Raw genomic sequence first — 23,144 nt, forward strand, 5'->3', positions numbered from 1 at the left:
GCATTCATCCAACTGTATTTAATTTGTTGTTGGCTTCATGACAATGTGACAGTCGTCTTAGTGAAATGCATTTCAACGATAAACTCAAACGATAATTCGATTAATATCGGTACCACGCTATATTTCTCAGAAGCGCCATTTCAGTTTTAAAATTGGGCTGCCAAATTTTTTACCAGGCCACAGTTATAACAATGAAAATTGAAATGTAGCCATGTTGAAGTTATTTCTAACCTTACTATTAGGGATTAAAAATAATTAATATTTTAAGTGGTAACACTTTTTTATCAAAAAGTATAATATCTTTTTTTGATCTTAAGCCCGGCATCTATGGCCATTAGCTGTATTGGTTTTGTGCGTTTTAATGTCGGTAGGGGGGGGGGGGACACGTGTGTTTTGGGTTTGGCAGAATTTTTGATTGGGCACCCGTAGGTATCTGCCATGCTCGGGTGGGGGATGGCGGTACTTGTTCTCCGGACACCGTGACTTGCCTGAAGAAAAATGCCACCCGTGACCAAGGAATCGAGCCGGCGTCGGCTGCGTCGCAACCGACGCCTTACACCGTTCGGCCACTCCGTTCCCCTAAGTATAATATCATTATTCATTAATATACATTTTCTTTCTATATCTTTGATATCAAAGTATATCTAAGTATATCTCTTTATTTATAAATTATTTTTATCTTATATTAATTATTTCAATTAATTCAATTTAACTGATACATCGGGCATCGGTGCCAGCATAAAATAAAGGCAGGTCAATATGATACGGCGAAAGGAAGGGCCGCCAATGTACGAGTATACCCTGCGATACGCCAAATGGCGCTCCTGGGGAAATATACATAATAATTATATTACCTATATTATATATTGATAATATTATTATCGATAGGTATAATAACCCAAGATTCGCTCCTATTTAGAATGTAAAATACTTATGTTTACCAATTACCAAATAGTTTTTATGCTTAATAATATTTTTAATAAAATTTATCATGACTTCAGAGTTCAGACTTGTTTATAATTTATATAATATATGTAATATATATATATACTTTATGTTTAGTGTTCGCGTTTCGCGCTTTTAATGCTCGATTGTGCAAAGTGACTTAGAACTCTACTATATATACCCGATTATACACAGTGTTCGGATTAGATAAGTACTTTTTTTCTAGATAAAGATAAATACTTTTTTATCTAGATAAAAAAAAGATACAATTTTTTTTTAAATGGGTTTTAAATTTAGGTATATTTTAGTTGGGCACTAGGAACATAATAATAATAATGATATAAATACAAATAATTACATTATTTATAAACCATAAACTTGGTTTGAGAATCTGTATAAATATTTAAAATGCGTTTATACAATTTCACGATTTTTATCAATAAAAAATGTATCTAGATGAGTTTATTTAGATAAGTAAAAAAAATATCTAAGACGAACGTTTAGATACCTTGTAACTATTTATCTCGATAAGATAAAAGATGAACAAATTATTATCTAGATAGTCATCTAGATAAGTCCAAACACTGAATTTATACACCATGGTCCATGATGTTCATATTTTATTAGATATCTAGAACTAAGTACCTATATTACAGATCACCTATTTTCAAGACCCAAGTAAACATATAAACATTACGACAAAATAAAATTCCTTTTTTCTAGATATTATTACACTTTAAACATGCTATTTACGCTTTATAGGTACCTAGTACGTATATATAGGTATATTGTATATACAATAAACGCTTTAACGTTGTACGCATATATATTGACTATTGAGATGTATTATAGTAAATACCGAGTTACCATAGGGACATCGACTAAACTGCGACACGTTTATGAAATAGTTGTTTCCTACCAACACGCACCTCGGGTATTTTATTTAACAGGAAGTGAATCTTTTTGCATCACCTACAGGCTATAACTGTGAACTCCTAAAAGTACTGTAGTCAGCCAGAAGGGTTCTACCTCTACAGTCTATACTCAATACTGTTCATCGTCGTCACTATTGCCATTACGTCTGCGTATAATTGTATTGTCATATTCTCGACCGGTATTCGATGTAGTGTATTGTATTAAATTTACTCACATATCCACATTATAATGCCTACACGTTTTTAAAATTATACATTTGACACATAATGATAATATTATGACATAATAATTAGTATTGTAGTGGCGTCAGTAGATGTAGACATTTTTTTACTTCGATTGAATGCATTTCAGTGGGTTATTTCTGTCCAATAAATTAAAAAGTACACCCAATTTTGATATATTATTATGTAGTACTGCGTAGGTATTTTCCAATTTATAATACATTATTGCGTAAACCTGTAAAATTATTACTATTATTAAACAACAATATTAATAAATAATAATCATTCACTATTTCACTCATACTAAGTGAAATTCATAGAATTTGATTTGTACATAAGCTAGAATTAATTATTATAATAGCAATAATGATGCCATGAATATAGAATAAACTTTGATAATCACAATTTTGTTCAAATTCTTTAGAATTGTGGTATTTTTTTATTATAGCTCTATCAGTATAATATATATCTACAAACAAATAAAACATTTATTATTTTTTTTTTGTCATAGAAAAATGTTGACGCGTAAAGAAGAATTATTTGTGAAGCCTTTTCAGCAAAGATTATATCATCAACATAAAGTCAAAGTGAGTATACATACCTCTAAATAATATAGCATTATAGTTATACCGAATGGCGAATATCATATCATATGTTATAATTTATAATATACACTTTTCGATTCTGAACTACAAAAACTACATTTTTTCTAAAAAGGGCACAATTTTGATTTTGAATTATATTTTAAATGGTATTACTTTTACGAGGATGAATCTAATAAAACACCTTGGAATTTTTTTTTGATACAAAATATAACTTTCACCCATGACCCATCATATAATTACTTAAAAAATAAAGCTTTATCTATGTTGGGTCTCATCATGCGTAATTGGTCTTCTCTTAAAGATCCTCTGACCTATAAATGTCTTTTCACCTCCATTGTAAGGTCTCATTAAGAATATGTTTCAATTATCTGGGACTCCAATACTATTGGTATTTCCATTCATATTGAAGTGGTTCAAAATAAATTTTTTATAATTTATTTTAAATTTATTTTAAATTTAATATTGCGAGGGCTCCTCCTTCTGATTATGAAAATTTAATGAAATTTATTAAACTTAATTCTTTAAAAAATCGTAGAAAAGAGTCTTATATTATTTTTAAAAAAAAATTATGAAGTAATAAAATAGATGATTCTTATTTATTAAGTCTTATACATTTTAAAGTCAATGTTCATAATACTAGAGATATCTGTTTATTTTATATAAAGCATACTTCTCTCAATTACATAACTACTTAATTCCCTGATTAATATTCTATATTAACGAATGGTAACTGTGTCAATCAAAATTTTGATTTTTTTGTATGACAATCTTTTATTAATATTATTAACTTATCATTATCTAATTCTATATTAACTTGTCATTGTTATCATCTATTTTGTATTCTTCTTAATGTTATATAATTAAGTTACTTTTATGTTATTGAACATGTGAATTTTTAGTTTAAAGAATTACTGCATCCCATTTATAATTCCGTGATATATATATATATAAATAAATAAATAAAAACGCATATTTTCTATTACGCGAAGATGATATCATAAAATCAACATACTGTATTGTAAGTAAATTAAGATATGTAGTAAATATATAATATGGCATAGACTTTACATCACAATACCTAATATACTTATAGTAACTTATAGCGAATCCGAATTCTTGTGGTGAGGGATTTTTTTCTTTTGGCGGCCCCCAGTGTATTTATGAAAGTGTATAGGTCCGCAAACTTTAAAAGGCCACCCTGATTTATATCATCTAAAATAATTTTTCAACATTAATAATTATGTATGGTGTTTTAAAAGTAAACGGAAAAATATATCCCTACGTAGGTACCCACATTTTTTCAGGGTTTAGCACCCGAATCATTTATTTGGGTTTCGGGTGCTGGATGTATTCGGGTAATAAAAAATTTAAACAAACGTTCGGATATTCATAACTGTTATTATTCGGGTTAATACTGGTTAATGAGTTTTAATACTAGTCTTGAGAAAACACAATTTTGAAGGCTGAGCCCCCCCCCCCCCCACAACAAAAAAAACATTGCCCAAACCGACAAAAAAATGTAGAAAATGATTTATGTTATTTATAATAAAATATAAATTTCTAACACGAATGCGCAACATTTGTTTCAGACCAAACTAGGTTTATAACTAGGTACCTGCAGAAGTTACATTTTTCTAAGAAATTACAAGAACTAAGACAATGGGAAATTAATTAGGTACCTATATATTTAGGACTTGCCAAGTCGAAGGATATATAAGTTAACTAAAATGTTTAAAATAGGTAGGCGGTAGATAAATAAAATAAAATATAAATTACGGAAAACTGGTAAATATAGTTATGAATTACAATATTCGTTACTAAATTGTAATATTACCAGTTGGGAAGTTGGTTGGCAAATAATACTGTATAGGTATTAACTATTAATTATATAGGTACCTACCCGGATTAAGACATTTCGAGGCTCAAGGGCCAAAGTTTTAAATGAAGTCCCTGTACGAAAAAAACAATAATAATGTATATATTACATATTTAATATTAGGTACCTGTTACAATAAATATATATACATATATATATATATTAGGTACATAGCAATAAATAATGAATAATGTATCATTTTATTTATAAATTATAATTTACAAGCTTTTTACCTCGCAAAATAATCATCGATTTTTTTAGGTGATTTATGCAGTGTTATAGTATTATAGCCCATAACGAAAAAAGTAATGGACAAATCTGAGGCCCCTAAATAAATTCTTACTATTGAGGACCGGGGACCATGGCCCTCCTGGACCCTCCTTAATCCGGGCTTGGTTACCAAACGTAATTTAAATTGATGTTCACCAATAGTCTATTACGTCTTATTATTTATTAGTTTTAGTATATGGTATTTGAATTGGTATTTGTATTTGGTCACGACTGTCAATACGTTGTTCAGTTTTGTTGAGAATTCAGATCATGTCTATATTTTATGTTGTTATTGGCTATATTTGGATTTATTTTATATACTAATAAAGTATTCAATAAATATATAATGCATAAGAAATAATTTAGTATTATAAGGCCATTTGGTTTAGTTAGGATCAATTAAAGATTTTAATGGATTTTGTATTCAAGAAAATAATTATTGAATTTACCTACGATTGATTGTAAAATTATTCCTGTTAATTTATTATTATTATTAAACAACTTACTACAGAATCGAACTCACCACGAGAAATACATTGAAAATTATACATCACATAAAGATTGTAAAAAACAAAATTATTCGAGCATCTGGTTAACCAGAATGTTTTATTCGGGTTTTGGTTAATTCGGGTATTTTGAATACAGAATCATTTGGGTTGTATGGGTTTCAGGTGTTTGATTTTTAAGAGTTTTTAAGGGTGTTAGGGGTTCCGATTAATTCGGGTGCAAAGCACTGCACATTTTTTTTATATATTTTTCATATATAGATGTTGTTGAAGATAAAAATTATGAAATTTAGGTATTAATATTTTCCCCTGAGTGACGTTAAAGGTGTATATTATTATTACTTGATAAAAAAATCACCAGAACGTGTGACATAATTTCTGATGTACCTACCTCTAAGTGAAGCTACTCATACAACAGTGATTGAAAAATAATAATAGGTACCTAAATAATATAATATTATTTATAATATATATATAAGTATAATGAATATAGGTATAAATAAAAGTCTGGTGTGATCGTTATTTATTTTGTATGCTATATTCCTACCACAACTAAGGTAATAACTAGTAATATTCCAGTCGTAGAGTATATAAATACATGACATTGTATGAGTGTGGTTAAGGGTACCTAATTTAAAAAAATAAGTAACTTTTAACTTAGGTAACTTAACTCTTAAGTTTTTATTTTCATGAATATTTGTAACTAAACTTATAGTTACACAAATATATTTTTATTCTAAAATTAACTTTAACGTTCATTCTTTTTAAGAGTAATTAACTTAAACTAGTTTCGAAAAACTCCACAGCTTAGTACCATCATATTATGTAGGTACCTACTATAAATACTTACATCTTTATATTCCTGCAGACACCTAATACAGTTTAATGTAATTATATTTCTTTCATACACCATAACAAAAAAATTGACAGCATATAATTTTTTTCTCATTTTGCACATGTTATTTAAGTTGTTACCTATGTAACAGGTAATGTTAACATTAAAATTGAAAGACTTAGCTGGGCAGTACATGTGTGGAGAGCGAATGATAAAATAGTAAACAAGGTCACAATGTGGAAGCCAGATCGAATAAGACCAATAGGATGACCAAGACAGCGGTGGAGCGACCATATTAAAGTAGATCTGAAGATTCTATGAATCAGGGATGGAGAAAAGCTAGAGAAACATGACGAAGCATGTTAGCGGCACTGGGTTTAAATGGCGCCAGATCTACAAAAAAAAAATTTAACTATTGGCTAGCTAATATTATCCTGCTAAAGTAATCAAATTAGGAAGAACCAAAGACTGATTCAATTATTCAAGACAAAAAAACTAAGAACATAAAGAGCACCTTGCCACTTTGTAATACGCCTATATCGCCTGTATCGCATAGGTGCCTATATTAATTTCACCAACAAAGTCTCCATATATAAATACTAGGATCTTTATTATACAATCATGATACAGATTCTAATCAAATAAATTTACTGAATGCCTACAATAAAAATAAATATTATAGGTAGGTATTATTTCAAAACAAAAGTCAATGAGCTTATTCTTAATAGTTAGTAGGGTTTTAGTTACCCAATATTCACTATAGGTATTTAATAACTTTTTTGAAATACATTTTGGTACAATTGACAATTGTTACAGTAAAAATGTTGATAGAAATCTCTATAAAATTAAAAAGAAATGTGTGTATAAGTGTATATAACTGTATAAGTAAACAAGGTTCTGGGGGGATTGAGCTTGGTCCACGGTTTATCTACTACTATAGTAAACCGTGATAATATTAACCATGGTAAATATGTAACTGTAGACTTCAAATTCCTCACTTGAATGTGTGGAACAGCAGAGTAAAATTCCCAAATAACCTAGTAATTAGATAACTATTATTAGGTAGGTAACTATTATAATTTAACATTAAAAAATTTTAATTAATATGAACACTTAATTCTGTACCTACTTCAAGTGTGTAATTGTACCTATTAACTATTTATATATAAATATATAAATTATAATATCTAGGTACCTTTGCAGAATACGAGATCAGTTTGTAACAATGTTTACCAATAAAAGTTTAATATGTATACGAGTTTTAAAAATCAAATCATTTTTTAAATTGAATAAAATAACTAATAAATGAAAACTTACCGTATAACCGTAGACTTTAAATTCATCAATTTAATTTTTGGAACCAACTGCTGAGTCTTTAAATATCACTTATTCAAATAACCTGGTCACTACCTACTATTTAGTTTTTAATTATGTTACAATTAGTAATGAGTAGGTACTAATGAGTAGGTAATTTGGCAATGAGACAATTTGTTATGCTGTATAGGTACAATGATGTACAACAATAACCATAATTTGATAATATAATAAGGATGAAATGATAATATTATAAGGATAAAATGACAAAATTCTTTACAATGATGAATGGTCATTATTTTTTGGTAAAAAGCCGGTTATAAATATATTTGAATTATTATATTAGGTATAAAAATGCAAATGAATGTCATTTTGTTGACAATTTTCACAGCGTCGATTTAATAATATATTATCAATATTTTAATTTATTTTGACAATATGAATTGTTAAATTAACAAATCCATTATTATTAATATAACTAATTTATTGTTTAAACAAACATACGTTGTCATCATAACAAATTTTATGTTTGTCGAAGTTTAATAAGACAATATTGTCATTACTACAGGTAGTTTTTTTCAGTGCATTAGAGACTCACAGGAACTCTGAGTGTCGCAACATTATATACATTAGATAGCTGCATGATATAGGTACAGGCAGTGGCGTATTTAGGGGGGTTAAGGGGGGAAATCGCGCTGGGCAGCACTTTTTGGGGGCATCAAATTTTTGTAGCAGCTTTTTTTTAAAATCAGATTTACAATGATTTAGTCAACAAAACGTTCTTAATATAAATCTATTCTTAATAGCTATTCTGTGGAATCCATCTCCACATGTGATAATACGCGTTTGTCGTCGAAAACCTGCAAAGTCTATTTTTCTGTGCCTAAACTAAACATGTATGCTATGCTGTTAGTATCACTGACAGTACAAGATGGCCGTACCTATATCAAAAATGGTAAATTGTACAGGAGATTGTTTTTAATATTTAATAGCTTACAGACTACAATAATTTGTAAGTTATCTTCAGTCACATAGAAGTATAACAAAATGTATTCGAAAATGTCTTTCAAGTTTGATGATGTGAGTACTTTTTAAAGACTTGAATTTACCAGAAATAGTTTTTATTTATAAAAACAATAAATACTTTGAGAAGGACTTATTGCATTGATCATTTATAGATATACTATATACACATATATACTTTAATAGTTTAGTAGGCCTATACTACCACCTTATGCTGTTGTGCCAGGGCCCGGGTTGCCTAAAAAACACTAAACATTTTATATTAATATGAATCAATCCTTCCTAGCAAGGTATTGGTTCTTTAAACATGATTTAGTTGGCATTGGCCCATTATATTTTAATGAAACTTTAAATTAATCATTTTATTTTATGTATTTCGTGAATATTTTAGCTCAAGTCGGCCACCGCGCGGGTGGATACGACCCCACCGCAGGAGTGGCAGCACATAGTGCTGAAGACAAAGAAATACCAAAAGGAACGAGAGAGGTGTACGCAGATATTATTGAACAATGGTATTTTGTGGCGACATTTGAGTGAAATAATGAGCACCAGACGTGTGGACAACCGTTGGGATTACGAACAACCAAAGTATGCACATTGATTTATTAATTTACTGTTCAGCGTAAAAAAAAAATAAAAATTCAAAAAGATGCTCTCTGTGGTGTAGCCACACGTGAAAACGAGAATATGCATTGTTACTTGTTGGCAGTGACAAGCCCGGATTAAGGGGGGGCCCAGTCCCGGCGCCCATTGATTTTGGGAGCCCACGTTTATCCCCAAAATATATTTTGCTAACGCGTTCAATAGTTTAAAAAAAAAAAAATTATTTTGATAGGTATAAGTAGGTATCGTAAGTAAATTATTAATAATAATTAGAAATACAATTTTTCTTAATTTTATATCAAGAAAAAATAATATAAATAATAAACGATGTTTGTCAACAATTTTGTTTGTTAGTTTTTTTTTTTTGTGAACATTTTAGATTACCGATTAACTATTTAAGTATATAAAAAGGTACCTAGTTATAAGAAAAAATTATTTAGCTTTTGTAAATTATAGTTATTTTAGTTAAAAGTATTAATGCAAATTATACTAAACTTTAGAGGTCCATAGTTAATAACCTAGCGAACCAAATCTGTAATCTGCCAATATCACCTAAAGCTCAATTAATCCAGCAATTGATATTTTTTTTTATAAGAATCACACAAATAAATTATTCCTAGATAATATTAATAATATTGTCATTTGTAGGTATTTTTTTTTTTTTTATTAAAAATTCAGAAAATACTTCAATTGCATTTAAAATTGTATATTTGTATCAACTGAGAATTATTCAATAGAAACATTACATTACATACTAAATAAGGTACTTATTTAACTATTTTGTTGATCCTGGATAGTATAAATGTATAATACTATATATTTTATACATATAGATTATAGGTATATATTTTATATCGATCAGCGATATTTTACATTCAATATTATTTACAACATATAAATTTTGAGTTCCCAGGAAAAAGATAAATCTTAAAATAAAATTTGTAATTTAGACCATGACAAAATATATAAGTATGATCACACCTGTTTTGAATTATCTCATTTCCTACACAGTAGAGAACATGAAATCATGATAATGTAAAATAGATATTTATGGATATATTATATATAATCAAAATGGTTGTGATCTAACCTATCATGACTATTTAAAAGTGAAAAATCACTGGTAAAAAAAATTTAGGATAGAACAAAATAGTGCTCAATTAAACAAAGAGCAGTCTTAAATTGTAAATAATAATAGGTTAACACTCATTACTGATAAATACAATTACATACACATACATATTGTAATTAGTTTGATTCATTCTTTAGGTTTTTTCATAGAGTCAATTTATTTACAAAAAGTAACAATAAACTAACTGTTGATATTGAAGAATCGTCAGAATCTGGTAAAATACAGACTGAAGTAAAAAATGAAAGGTGCATTGCATGTAATCCAAAATTGTCAATTATCAAGGTGAACATTATTTTATGCAGGATCTCAATGTATAAGTTAATAATCATATTGTATTAACAATTAGACCAATATACCAGAGGAGAGAATACCATGGGATCCACCAAAAAAGAAATTATCGAAAAAATTACGAAGCCTATCCATCCATAATGATGGGGTAAATTACAAATTTTCCAAACTGAATATAAAAATATTTTTAAATGTAAATAATTTAATCTTGTTACAGGGTGTTAAAAATACGAAAAATCAAGTATTGAACAAGTCTAGACAGAGCCACAAAAAAAGTACAGTTTCAACAAAAAAAATCGATAATAAGTTAAATATCAATAATAACATAATGATTGAAACTAACAATTATTTAAATTACATTGAAATAAATGAAGGTTCGTTAGATCTTGTCATAAAGTTTCCATCTGGGAGCAAAGTTTCAATGGTTGAAGGGAAAACAAAACGAGTACTACAGCCTAATAATTGTCAATGTACTAGATGTCTTTGAGTTATTACACATAGAACTTTAAATTCATATTATTATAATAAGTAAACTAGTATAGTTAAACGTACAATATTGTCATGGTAATTTTTTAATTTACAGAAAATTGTAAACGTGATTACAAAGCAATTTTACTTTTTTCACTCAACAAATTTGCATTATAAATGATAGGCTTGATATTATATTTTACATTTTGAATTACATTTATTAATAGTGACCTGGAAGTAAAATTATGTTTTAATGAAAAAAATTCTATAATACGTAGATATAATAACAATACTAAATACATTCAAAAATTATCACGGATATAACATATTAGATTTACAATTAAAAAGGGTGAAATTGAGCTGAACATAATATAATATGTATATAAAAAAAAATATTATCATTATTTAGATGGCCAATATCATTAATCATGATCATAAATAAAACATCTATTTGCTCTTAGTAAAAATAATTGAGTTTAACATGTTAAACCGTATATTTGATATTTATTATTTTATTGCATAAGATATTGAAACAAGAGTTATGTTATATTATTCATGGTACTTTTAGTTTTCCACCCATATGAGATTGTACTATTTTAAATGTACAGATGGGCGGACATTTTAAAATGTCAACATAGTTAAAACAAAAAAATCAGCAAAATTAATACATTCCAAATGTATTGAGAACATAATAGTCAAACATTTTACAAACATTATCTGGGATTTTATTTTTATTTCTAAACAAAATGAAACTTTGTCTATATGGACTTAATAAAATTAAATACAAATAATATTTCATGGTACATGGTTTTACAGTTAATCGTATTCTAATATTTAAATTTGACAATAATTCTATGTCAACTAATTAATCAAATAAATTAACTTAGATTTAATAAGTGGTGTAAAAATGTTTAAGATTTATAGCATGTCAAATGGATTATAAAATGCTAACAGAATTTATTTTAAATGTATTATTAATTAGCTTCATTGGAGCCAAAAGAACACCAAACATGTATTACTATGAAAATAAATTGATCTATCCAGATGCATGAAATACTCAGAACTAGAATTAAAATGGCTAATGTCAATTGTATCAACAAATTGTGATCAATATTTCATTAACCACACAATGCATACAATATAAAATTGAAAAAATATTTTTATATATTTGCTACACAATAATATGTTTAACATTTTATTTCCAATAAAAGCTCAATTTCTCCCTTCTTCTTCTTTCAGTTTTGGCCAAGGTTTAGTTAACAAATTGATACACACTATCAATTTGAAAGTGGACGTGAAAAAATAATTTTAGATTGAATTAGTATGAATTGATTCAAAATTGGATATAAAGCAACGCGAATGATTTTAAAAATCACAGGTACAATATTTTATTGTCCAAGTGGTCGCGCTAACTGAATATTATAAAAAAAAAAAATTAATAATAGTTAAAAAAAAAACTAAAATTTAAACTGAGTGTTTGTTGTAGCCGGATTGAATTCGAAGCATGATGGAGGTTGTGTAGGTGAAGCTGATTCCTAAAATAAAAAAAAAAGTGTAAAAATTATCAATACATAATATGACATAACATATTACCTCTGAGAAATATCTCTCGATGATATCAAATGCAACTTTGTAAATTTCAACACTTTCATGATTTTGAAGTTGTTCAATTTTATCAAGGCCTGTTAATATTAAAAAATTAATGCATTAAAATTAGTAATTAACTTTTAGCAATGAGATATAAGAATAAGCAATTACCTTCACATTCTTCAATCAAATTAGCTAAGGCGTCAACATCAGGACCAGCAATTTTAAGCATATTTTGTAAGCCATCTAAAACTACTTGAATAACTTGACTATCTTGACAAGACAACAGAGCACAAAGGGGAGCAACAACCCCTGCACTGATAACACAATCTACTTGTTGACTATTTCCACTGATAGTTAAATTAGTAATTGCCCAGGCTGCTTCTTTTTGTGTTTGGAATTCACTCTACAATTGTTGTAAAAATATAATATATAAAAATTTTTTTTATTAAAAACTAAATGTATTACCTTTGATAGATGCGTTATTATTTTTGGTATCAGACCAGCGTCTATGACAGCTTGAACTTGAACTTGATTTCCAGCAGTAACATTAGAAAGAAACCAAACAGCTTCCTACAAAATAAAATTTGTTTATTATGTTCAAAATACTACATGCTCTGATATTTCATACAAAATAAAATATAACTACAACCTAGACTTATGATACCACATATTATAAGTTATAACAAGGGTATAATAAAATAGTAATATATATTATTATAATAACAAAAGAAAGAAATATAATATATCAAATTATGGTGTATGCTTGTGGTTCCAAATATTACTAAAAAGGTATATAATCTCAATAAGAACTGAAGGAGATGTACTATACTCTGTTCAAAATAAGACCGGACCTCGGCGACCGAGTTGTGCGCATGGGCGTGGCTTATTTCTGCGGCTCGGCCTGACACGTGATCTATGGTGGGGGAGGTGCCTGACCGTCGCGAACGAAAACTGGTCGTCTTATTTTGAACAGAGTATACATAATATACTTTATAATTATACGCTATAGGTAAAACACACTAAAATTAACGTAGCTGCGTATATTTGTGGTTTACGAGATTTAGGCGTGGGACAGTACCTACTCTTCAGGGCATCCACAAACCAGAAATGTGGATTATCACACATTGTGGCAACACAACATGCACATTTCAAATGACCACCAAGATCCCAGGTGAGGGATATGGAATATATAATGAACCCAGAATTACATTCAAACGTGATTACCCAGAATTAGAGCAGACACCTTCACATCACCCAGATGATTTTTTTTACACTAAAAAAATTTTTGTTGGAATTTAACACTTTGTGATTTTGGATTTCTGAGTTCTTCTTTTTTCAACTACAAGGCTACTTCTTTTTCAAATCACAATTATTGGTACATGGGATACCACCTAACGTATTTTATTTTTGAGATATAAAAGAGAAACAAACATTTTTTCCACATTCAAATAACAAAGAATATTTAATTAAATACCTTGCATATTTTTTCTTTTGAATGAGAAAGTAAAGCTGGAAAATGACATAATGCACCAGCATCAAGAACTATTTGTGTTTGTTCATCAGTTCCTGTAACAATATTTCCTATTGCACGCAATGCTGCTGTTTGTACCTAAACATTTATTTTATATATGGAATAATTATTGTATTATAATTATAGTTCAAAATGAATATGTAATTAAACAAACCTTCACTTCTTTGTGTGACAATAGTGGTATTAGATTAGGTACTATACCACTCTCAATAACTCTTTGAATTTGATCATTTCCTCCATCTGTCAAATAGCTGATAGCCCAAACAGTATCAACAAGAATCTTTAAAAAAAAAAAAAAAATTAAATAACTATTAAGTGTCAAATTACTGAAAATAATTTTAAAAGTAAACTATAATTACATTAATATCTTTATTATTAATCAAATAATTGAGAGCAGGAAGAAGTTCATCTATAACATGTTGTGCCGGTGGTGGGTCTTTATTTCGACACAAGTTAACTATAACCCATGTCACATTCCGCATAAATGTTATCGGTATAGCCGGATTGATAAAGAGAAGTAATCTTGGCACAACACTCAAACTTATAACATAGTCACGTAGTTGCGGACCATCACCAATAATATTTCCTAAAATTACACGATATAAATTATATATTTTGGATTTAGTTAAAATAAAACTGAATTGATGGTAATAATAGTTAAATACCTAATGCCCAAACTGCTTGTTCGCAAACTGTCTGATTGGATGAATTTAATAAATTTAAAAACAATGGAACAGCTCCTGCTGAGACAACTGCCTGAGTTTGCATGGATGTACCACTTGCAATATTGGTTAGGGCCCACGCTGCTTCAAACTGTAATGTTGGGCTAAACAACAATTATAAATGAATAATTATGAATCTAATAAAAATATATATTTACACTATAACAAACTAATATTTTAACTATTACATGATATTTTAGTTTAAGTTTAAGAGGACACCGAACCCACATGATGCGGTTGTCACTGTCTTACAATCATACAACATGGTAAATTTGACATTCTTAATGATACATTTTACTCTCCAAGTTTATAAATTACAGAGAATAATGTATTATTGTGAATGCAAAATTTGCCACGTTGTACATTTGCAAGATAGAGAACACACATGCGGGCTAGGCGTCCTCTTAATGTCTGTTAAGATTTTAAAAATAAATCTGAAATTGGAAAATGTTTTAATCAATTGTTGGTATTTAATGTTTGAACCCACCGATAAACTAAAGACCAAACTAAACTGTTTTAAGATGTAAATGAAAATTTTGAAATTATCTGATGATCCGAAGATGCATTTTTAAACTGTTTACTTGACAATTATATTTTGTACTGATTCAATGTTCATATCTCAAATTTGACTAAACACCCCTACAGGGGGGGGGGGGAAGGCTTAATGATTTTGCTCATTTTTTTCCCTTGTAACCAATTAGTATGTTTTTATTGGGACACAATTGAGATGCAGCTGTGTTTACATTGGACTACTTGAAACAACAGAAACACTAGATAATATGATGCTATAAGAACTATAGTACTCGCCATATTTAAGAAATATTACCTCTTTTAAATTAATATTCATTATTTTCTACAAAATGTTATTTTAATAATTAATCATTTTTGGTAGTTAATACTTTATATCTAAATGTTTTTGAATAAATATAAACACATAAATCAAATTATTAAGTGTTTTTTTTTCCAATGCATTTATTAAAATTCTCCATGCATATTTTAGGCTTTATGCAGCATATTTGGATACATATAATGGTTTGTTTTATATGATTTGCGGTCTAAATATTATAAATGCAAAACCAATTTGCTTACTTATTATGCTCGTCTAAACAACGAACCAAGATTGGAAGTATTTCACTGTTTATAAGCTCATCTATTGGCGGGTTGCGATCAGATGAAAGCAATTTCCTTGCAGACTGTATGGCTTTAAGTTGTACATCTGGAATAGTACTACCAGCTTCTTCAACCAAAGAGCGTAGGTCATGTTCAGTTAAAGGTTTTTCCAAGTCTATATCATCTGCAAGTTAATAATGATACTTAACATATTGTTGGAATGCAACATTTATTATTATTCTTTACCATTCAATACTTCACCAACATTTCTGCGTTTCATTAACTCTTGTTCTTGTTTGTTTTTTCTTAGCCCAACAGTGGCCTCGCTTCTAATTCTTCGCCTTTCCTATAATTCAGAGTAATAGTTGTAATAAATTAATAGTTTTAATAGATACATTTAATTTTAAATACATTAATATAGAAGAATTGTACAACATCATTAGGTTAGGTTAGGTTCTTATTAGGTATAGTTCACTTCTATAATAGTTGTACTGACTGACTATTACAATATTTTTTTTATTAAGTTTCAATATTTTAACAGAAAAATTTTCTTCAGTTTTTGCACCGGTTTCATATTGAATATGTGTTACAATATATCGTGTAATCTGTCATTATAAAAATTTCTTGAAAATTCATACTGGTAATATTTATTATAATTAAGAATAGGCCTAACTTCATTTTTCTAGACTTTTATTTCAAACTTTGTTCCTTTCACTAACTCGAATCCATTTTTTACTCAACCATTTTAAACTTCTGAACATTAAATGTAGGTAATTTATTTATCAATTTTAATTTTAAACAAAAATATACCATTTTACTCTAAAAAAATTTGTTTAAAATATGTTCCAACTTTTTCATTAGATACTTAGCTATGATTTTTTTAATTCACAGGACCTCACATTTAATACGTTTTTCAAAAGAAACTTAAAAAAAACAAAAAATAAAATACAAAAAATAAAATACAAATGCAAATAATTATGGAATGATGTACATTGTTATTTTCCTTTGGGTGTAATCATATCCATAAAATTACTAGGTAGCAATTCGAAGAAATAGTACTTATTTAGTAACTATTTATTTTTTTAACCTAAACACTAATGAAAATTTAAGTAAAAAATAATTCATAAATATCATACTTATGCCAAGTTGCATAAAAAATGTATTAATTTAATGATACACTAAATTTAAATGGAATATTCATGGCCACTAAATCATGTTAAAGAGACGATTAGCTCATTTAGTATCATTAAATGTTTAGTGGCTGTTTATGCAACACAGTAGTAAAACCCTTAATTTTTTAATAGATAGATAATTAATACATAATATTCACATGTTTTAATTTTTTAATGTTCTGTTAAATAAACAAAAGATTAATGATAACACTGTTATCAAATGTTGATTTTACCAGCTGATTATGTTAACCTATTATGATATAACCTTTGAAATCACTGGTAGTGCAAGATATTTAGATATTGTGCCCACAGGCCACAATTACTGCACACTGCGCACTATTTTCTTATGAGAGACAATAAGGTTCACAAGTAGAATTAGGATTAAAATTTGTTTTAGAGTTTTCATGTTAGGTATTACAATGATAATGAAAAAAAACATATTATCAATTAATCGTTTTATTTTAATTATACTTCAATGTTGATGAAGCAAGTACAAATATAGTAATATGGTAATCAATTAAAGGGAAATATTTGTCATACAGTTGTTTTTCAATTAGATCTTAATAATGCACTTAACAATATTCAGAATTTAACCTATACTCTGCCCAGCGAGAGAACCCACCAATTCAGTGTAGAAGAACCGATTTTCATCTGGCTAGAGCGTGTTCTCTTAATGAAAGAGGTTCTTAAAATTTTCAAATACATTTTTTATTTACACAATTGAGTTATATTTGTTTATGGATCATTAGTTTAATTTTAAACTTGTATGTCTCAGTTGTTTTATTTAATTTGTATACATCTAAATGTATTAAAAAAAAACTTTAAGACCACTGAACACATAAAAAGTACATTTTATTGTCTTATATAGTCCTATCTAAATCTAATACCTATATATCAACATATTAAAATAAACTGTTTGTAGGTAAATAATTAAATAAGGTAGATTCAGAATAATATTATTAACAATACAATATAATATTATGGTTAATGTAAAAATAAAATAATTACAATTTAACTATTTATTGTTCAATTAGCACAGTAAGTATAACTAGACACATACACAGTAGTTATTAAATTACAACAAACTAAATAATTTATTTAATTAAGTAAAATATGATAAACATATTTTTTATAATTTCTAATAGATTCATGTTAAATTAATTTCAGCCTCTTTATAAAATTATACAATATCTTTCATTTTTAATTCTTATTTAGTAATATAGTTTAATTTTTACAAATGTTTAAGTACCTACTACCTAATTATATTTTAAGTACTCTGATCAATTAATAATCATACTTGTATACATGTGCGGAAGAAAATAAAGAATTTTTTATTGTCATCAATTGGCTAAAAATAGAATTATCGACATACAACTAGCACACATATTAAATATTAATTTTATGTAACGCTGACAAAAAAGGAGTTATTTCATCATAACGTAGACAGAGTAACAGTGCATTGTAAATTAAGGAACAAAGGACTGGAGTTAATAATTATTTAATTTCATTATAACAAATGTAGTACTTTTTATAGTGATTTTCGCTTAAATTGAATGGATAAAAAAATACAACTTTAATTTTAAAAATATTTAGTAGTTTATAAATATAGTGGTCAGTCATAAACCACTGAGATAAAGATAACCCCATGATGCATTCCACTAAATTTATAGATTCTAAGTAGATATATATATTCTGTTCCTAAGATTCTAAAAATGTTTTAAGCTGTAAGCCATAAAATAGTTTTAGTCTATTGAAATTCCAATCTAAAATATAGAATAGGAAAAATTAGATATAGGTACCTATTTTATGAAGAGTAGAATAAAAATGTGTATAGGTACAGATATAAATAATATATTTAATTTCTACAAATTTGTAGTCAATAACTATTGAACCAGGTAGTGCAAACTAAACATAGCCAGCTGGTAAATATGTACCTACCAGAAACTACTACTCTTGATTACAGCAATAGTAGCAGTGGCAATAAATGTCTAACCTAAATAATAAGATGCAAGTATAAAGTGGGTCCACGTTTTGTACACAAACGATCATCTGGACCAGTTCACTTTGGGCTAAACTGCCCGCTACACATATTTAGATACAGATGGGAATACACACCCGCCCAACATTTTGACACATTTTTTACAATTAACATCATATTCATATAATATGCAGCAAATAGAACAAACATTCAACAAAATTGATATTCTTGAAGGACTAACTACAAAAACCAACCAAGAACTACAAGAACCAACCAAGTTAAATAATTTATCTAAACCCATGTTTTGAATACCAATAAAATGTTGTTCAAGATCAGAAAGAAATATAAAATTAAGAATCGTAATTCATACTATAATTTGCTTCTACTGAAAAGCCTTGAGAATTGAGTTACTGCTGCTGCTGCAGTTATTTGTTGGGCACATCGAATAGTGTACTTACGATTTCGGTTTTGCCTCTGTGCTTGAAACTCTGGAGCCGGTGACCAATTACTTTGTCGTCTGACATGTTGATCGTTTATCGTGTACGGAGCCGGGCGTGAGCGAATAATGTGCTACGACAATTTACGGCGACTGCTAAAAAAACGGTAACGGTGGCGGCGGCGGCGGCGGTGATAACACTGCAATCCGTGTGTTGTTTATGCGGCGAAACGATTGGTTGTGCGACGCGACGAGAGAGAACTGTTGTAATAATAATATTAATGTGACAAATAACGATGACGACGACGACGATGTATTGTGGTGCGAGACTCGGGAGTGGACCGCTCGGCGGACGTCTGTGTGTGTTGGACAACACGGCTGCAGCAGCGGCAGGCGTCGCGAGATAATATCAAATAATAATATAAACTATTATTATTATTACTACAACTACTACAGGTATGGTTGTGTGTTATAATAATTGTCGTCGTCGGGTGGCGCGGGCAGTTGTAATGCTGCGGTGAAGTTGTAAAAAAAAAAAAAAAACAATACGCTATCGTGGTGAGACGGCTATGCGATCCGCATGTTTCTCCGGTCCGGCGGAATAGGGGACAGAAAAGAAAAAAGAAAAAGAGCGCAAAAAACCAAATAAAAGAAGAAAAAAAATCACAACACGCATATATATATATTATATGAGCGTACAATATGTATATGCGCGCGCGTTCGCGTATAATGTTATTATATTACGTGCGTGAAGTTGTGCACGAGAGTTTCGTGACGCGGATACGGATTTGTCTGCGCGTCGTCGTCGGCAGGTGTGGTGAGCCTGCTGCTGTTGGTGTGGAGTGAGCGCGCCACCGAAAACTCCCCCCGCCGGGACAGATGGCATTCCGTTGAACAGCTGATGACGACCGTTCAACCGTTGTTGGCGTCGGCGTCGGCGTCAGCGTCGTCGTCACCGTCCCGTCGGAAGCAGCGGCGCGCGGCGCGTCGGTCGCCGCCGATGATGGCAACGATCGTAGGACGTAGGAGGGGATTTCGGAGAGGCCGTGGGCCGCGCCGGCCGCCCGTTATATTTTATCTCCGCTCCCGCATCACTTTTCTTTTGAATATTTTTATTATTATCATCAATGAGCATTGATAACTGATAAGATACATTAATGAATTTTAAATCTAAAATCAATATACATATTATATTGACGAATATTATTGTTTATTTGATTATTAATGTTTCGTACATCGTTTTATACATTGATATAGGTATTAATATATTATGGACTATGGTTGGTTTATAAAAATAAAATATTTTTTAAATATTTCTATCGAACTATACTATCCGTGATTGTTTACGTGAAGTGTAAACACAGTGTACGGTGTACCACACGACACCCACTCGCAGTACCTACATGGGTCACCACGGATTTCTATACAACACTGATATACCTAATTGTATCTGTAATAACTACTAATAAATAATAATTACAACCAATATTGCCGCGGACCAAGAGTATCGTTTTGTATCTAGTCAATGGATGCAATTTGAAACTGAGAGACCTCGTGCTCGGCCCGACTGATATGCATATGTAATAACCGACAATCGGAAAAAAAATCCCCAGACTACAATATTACTCACAACCACATGCAAATGGTTGAACAAATATTTTTAAAACGTTAATTAGTATCTATAATACTACTGTCTATAAGTGTATCTACATATTACCACATTATTAATATTTAATTACACATACGTATATTACATTATATTATACTATATTATAACATTCAAAAAAATTATATTTTGTTTTAAATTATGATGGTAATTTTTCGAATATTATTTATAGTATTATATATATATTAATTTATTGAATGATACAATACAGTATCATAATATAATAAAATTAAATATTAATAATGTGGTTTTTAATTAATAATTGGGAGAAACAACTTTTGTTTCTTATTTTAATTTTAATAATACCATTGAGAATTTTACGTTGAAATTAGTAGAATGATGCAAATGCTCCACAAATATTGCGAGCTAATATTCAAAGCCAGTTGCACACATGACTCACTAAATTTGAAACTTGAATAAGAAAAGCTATTCGTTCAATTTTTGTAGGTCGATCAAATTAAAAAAGGTGGGTAAGTGAATGTCGCTCTGCTGTACAGTAGGTTACAAGTGGGTCACTGTAATGGATGGTGTTAAATTTGATTTCAATGATATAATATCATTGTATAAGAAAAACGATTCTGAGCAAAAACGGTCAGTCAGTCTATGATATTAAGTCATAATACCAAGTATATTTGATGATATTATTGTGAATAAAGTAATTTATATATAACCTATTTACGTGGTGCCTTGTTTTCAATTTCCAATCCTTAGCTATAAAAATTGAACCATTTTATACATTTTTAACTACAAAATAATTATTAAATTATAAATTTGATGAATTTTGTCAAGATTTGAACTTTAAATGCTTATAAAAAAAAATTGTGCCAATGTATTTTTAATACTTTTCAACTGCTATTGTAATAATGTATTGGGAGCCTTGCATTAAATTTTCACGCTTTTTCACCCAACAAATAAAATTTTATTGATATTTATAGAAAAAAGAAGGAAAAAAATTGAAAACTGACAATGTCCGCTCAAAAACAGCTCAAAAAGAGTTGAATTATTTTCAAAATTTTATCGTGTATAGAATATGCTAATACAAACATTCAGTGAAATTTTCAAGTATCTACAGTCATACGTTTTTTAATTACAACAAAATAAGAAAATCGTTACACGAGAAATCGAGTGAATATCAAAAGTAAAAATATGAATTTCAAACGCTCATAAAAATTTAATTTGACTTTCTTGTAGAAATTTTTTTTTTGACAAAGGTAGAAAAACTTATGTGGAATCTTGTATTACATTTTAAAATCTTAGATTTAAAAAAAAAATATTTATGAATTCTCAACTCAAAATAATTTGCTAATTTTCATGATTCTTCCGTATTTTGTCAAGATTTGAACTTTAAATGCTTATAAATAAAAACTGTGACTAAGGATTTTCAATTTTTTTCATCTGCCTTTGAAACTATAACCTAGGAGCCTTCTATTAAATTTTCAAGCTTTTTTACCTAACAGATAAAATTTTATTGTTATTTATAGAAAAAAAAACTAAAAAAAATGGAAATTGACAATGTCCGTAAACAGCTCAAAATAAGTCAAAATATTTGGAAAATGTTATGGTGTATAGGAAATGCAATTATAAATATTCAGTCAAAATGTCATGTCCCTACGGTCATTTGTTTTAGAGTTGCACCAAAAACCAAAATTGATTTTCTCGAAAACAGATTTTGCGTAAAAATTCCCGTTTTCCCTTAATTTTTCTTTGGTTTTAACGTCTCGTTTGAAAACTACTAAGAAATTTTTACTTTTGACTCCTCAAAGTACCAACTAGATTCACTTTCATATCAGAAAAGTTACTATTGAAGAAAATCCAAGCACTTTTACTGTCCTAAAAAGTGATGACAGACACAAAAACATTAAAAAAAAGGTGCGTAAGTGGATGTCGCTCTGCTGTACAGTAGGTTAGAAGTGGATC

General features: G+C 28.8%; 2 protein-coding genes across 4 annotated transcripts; one reads left to right on the forward strand and one right to left on the reverse strand.

Annotated features, from left to right (window-relative positions):
* Positions 1-1,907: 1,907 nt before the first annotated feature.
* LOC132934494 (uncharacterized) lies at positions 1,908-10,759 on the forward strand. 3 transcript variants are annotated; one of them, XM_061000801.1, is made up of 4 exons: positions 2,017-2,059; positions 2,614-2,689; positions 8,923-9,119; positions 10,404-10,759. In XM_061000801.1, the coding sequence occupies exons 2-4, from the start codon at positions 2,618-2,620 to the stop codon at positions 10,603-10,605; spliced, it is 471 nt and encodes a 156-aa protein (XP_060856784.1). In that variant the 5' UTR covers positions 2,017-2,059; positions 2,614-2,617; the 3' UTR covers positions 10,606-10,759. The 3 variants fall into 3 exon arrangements, 1 of the variants encoding a protein (XP_060856784.1); XR_009663030.1 differs by lacking the exon at positions 10,404-10,759 and having other exon boundaries at positions 1,908-2,038; positions 8,923-9,104; XR_009663031.1 differs by lacking the exon at positions 10,404-10,759 and having other exon boundaries at positions 1,975-2,068; positions 8,923-9,104.
* Positions 10,760-11,200: 441 nt separating this feature from the next.
* LOC132934493 (importin subunit alpha-4) lies at positions 11,201-20,407 on the reverse strand. The gene is made up of 11 exons (XM_061000800.1): positions 19,584-20,407; positions 16,222-16,321; positions 15,955-16,159; positions 14,809-14,969; positions 14,503-14,729; positions 14,298-14,423; positions 14,087-14,221; positions 13,078-13,182; positions 12,781-13,015; positions 12,616-12,704; positions 11,201-12,557 (listed from the first exon to the last, which is right to left on the reverse strand). The coding sequence occupies exons 1-11, from the start codon at positions 19,647-19,649 to the stop codon at positions 12,480-12,482; spliced, it is 1,527 nt and encodes a 508-aa protein (XP_060856783.1). The 5' UTR covers positions 19,650-20,407; the 3' UTR covers positions 11,201-12,479.
* Positions 20,408-23,144: the final 2,737 nt, after the last annotated feature.

This window comes from Metopolophium dirhodum, chromosome 1, assembly GCF_019925205.1.
Source record: "Metopolophium dirhodum isolate CAU chromosome 1, ASM1992520v1, whole genome shotgun sequence".
Lineage (NCBI taxonomy): Eukaryota > Metazoa > Arthropoda > Insecta > Hemiptera > Aphididae > Metopolophium > Metopolophium dirhodum.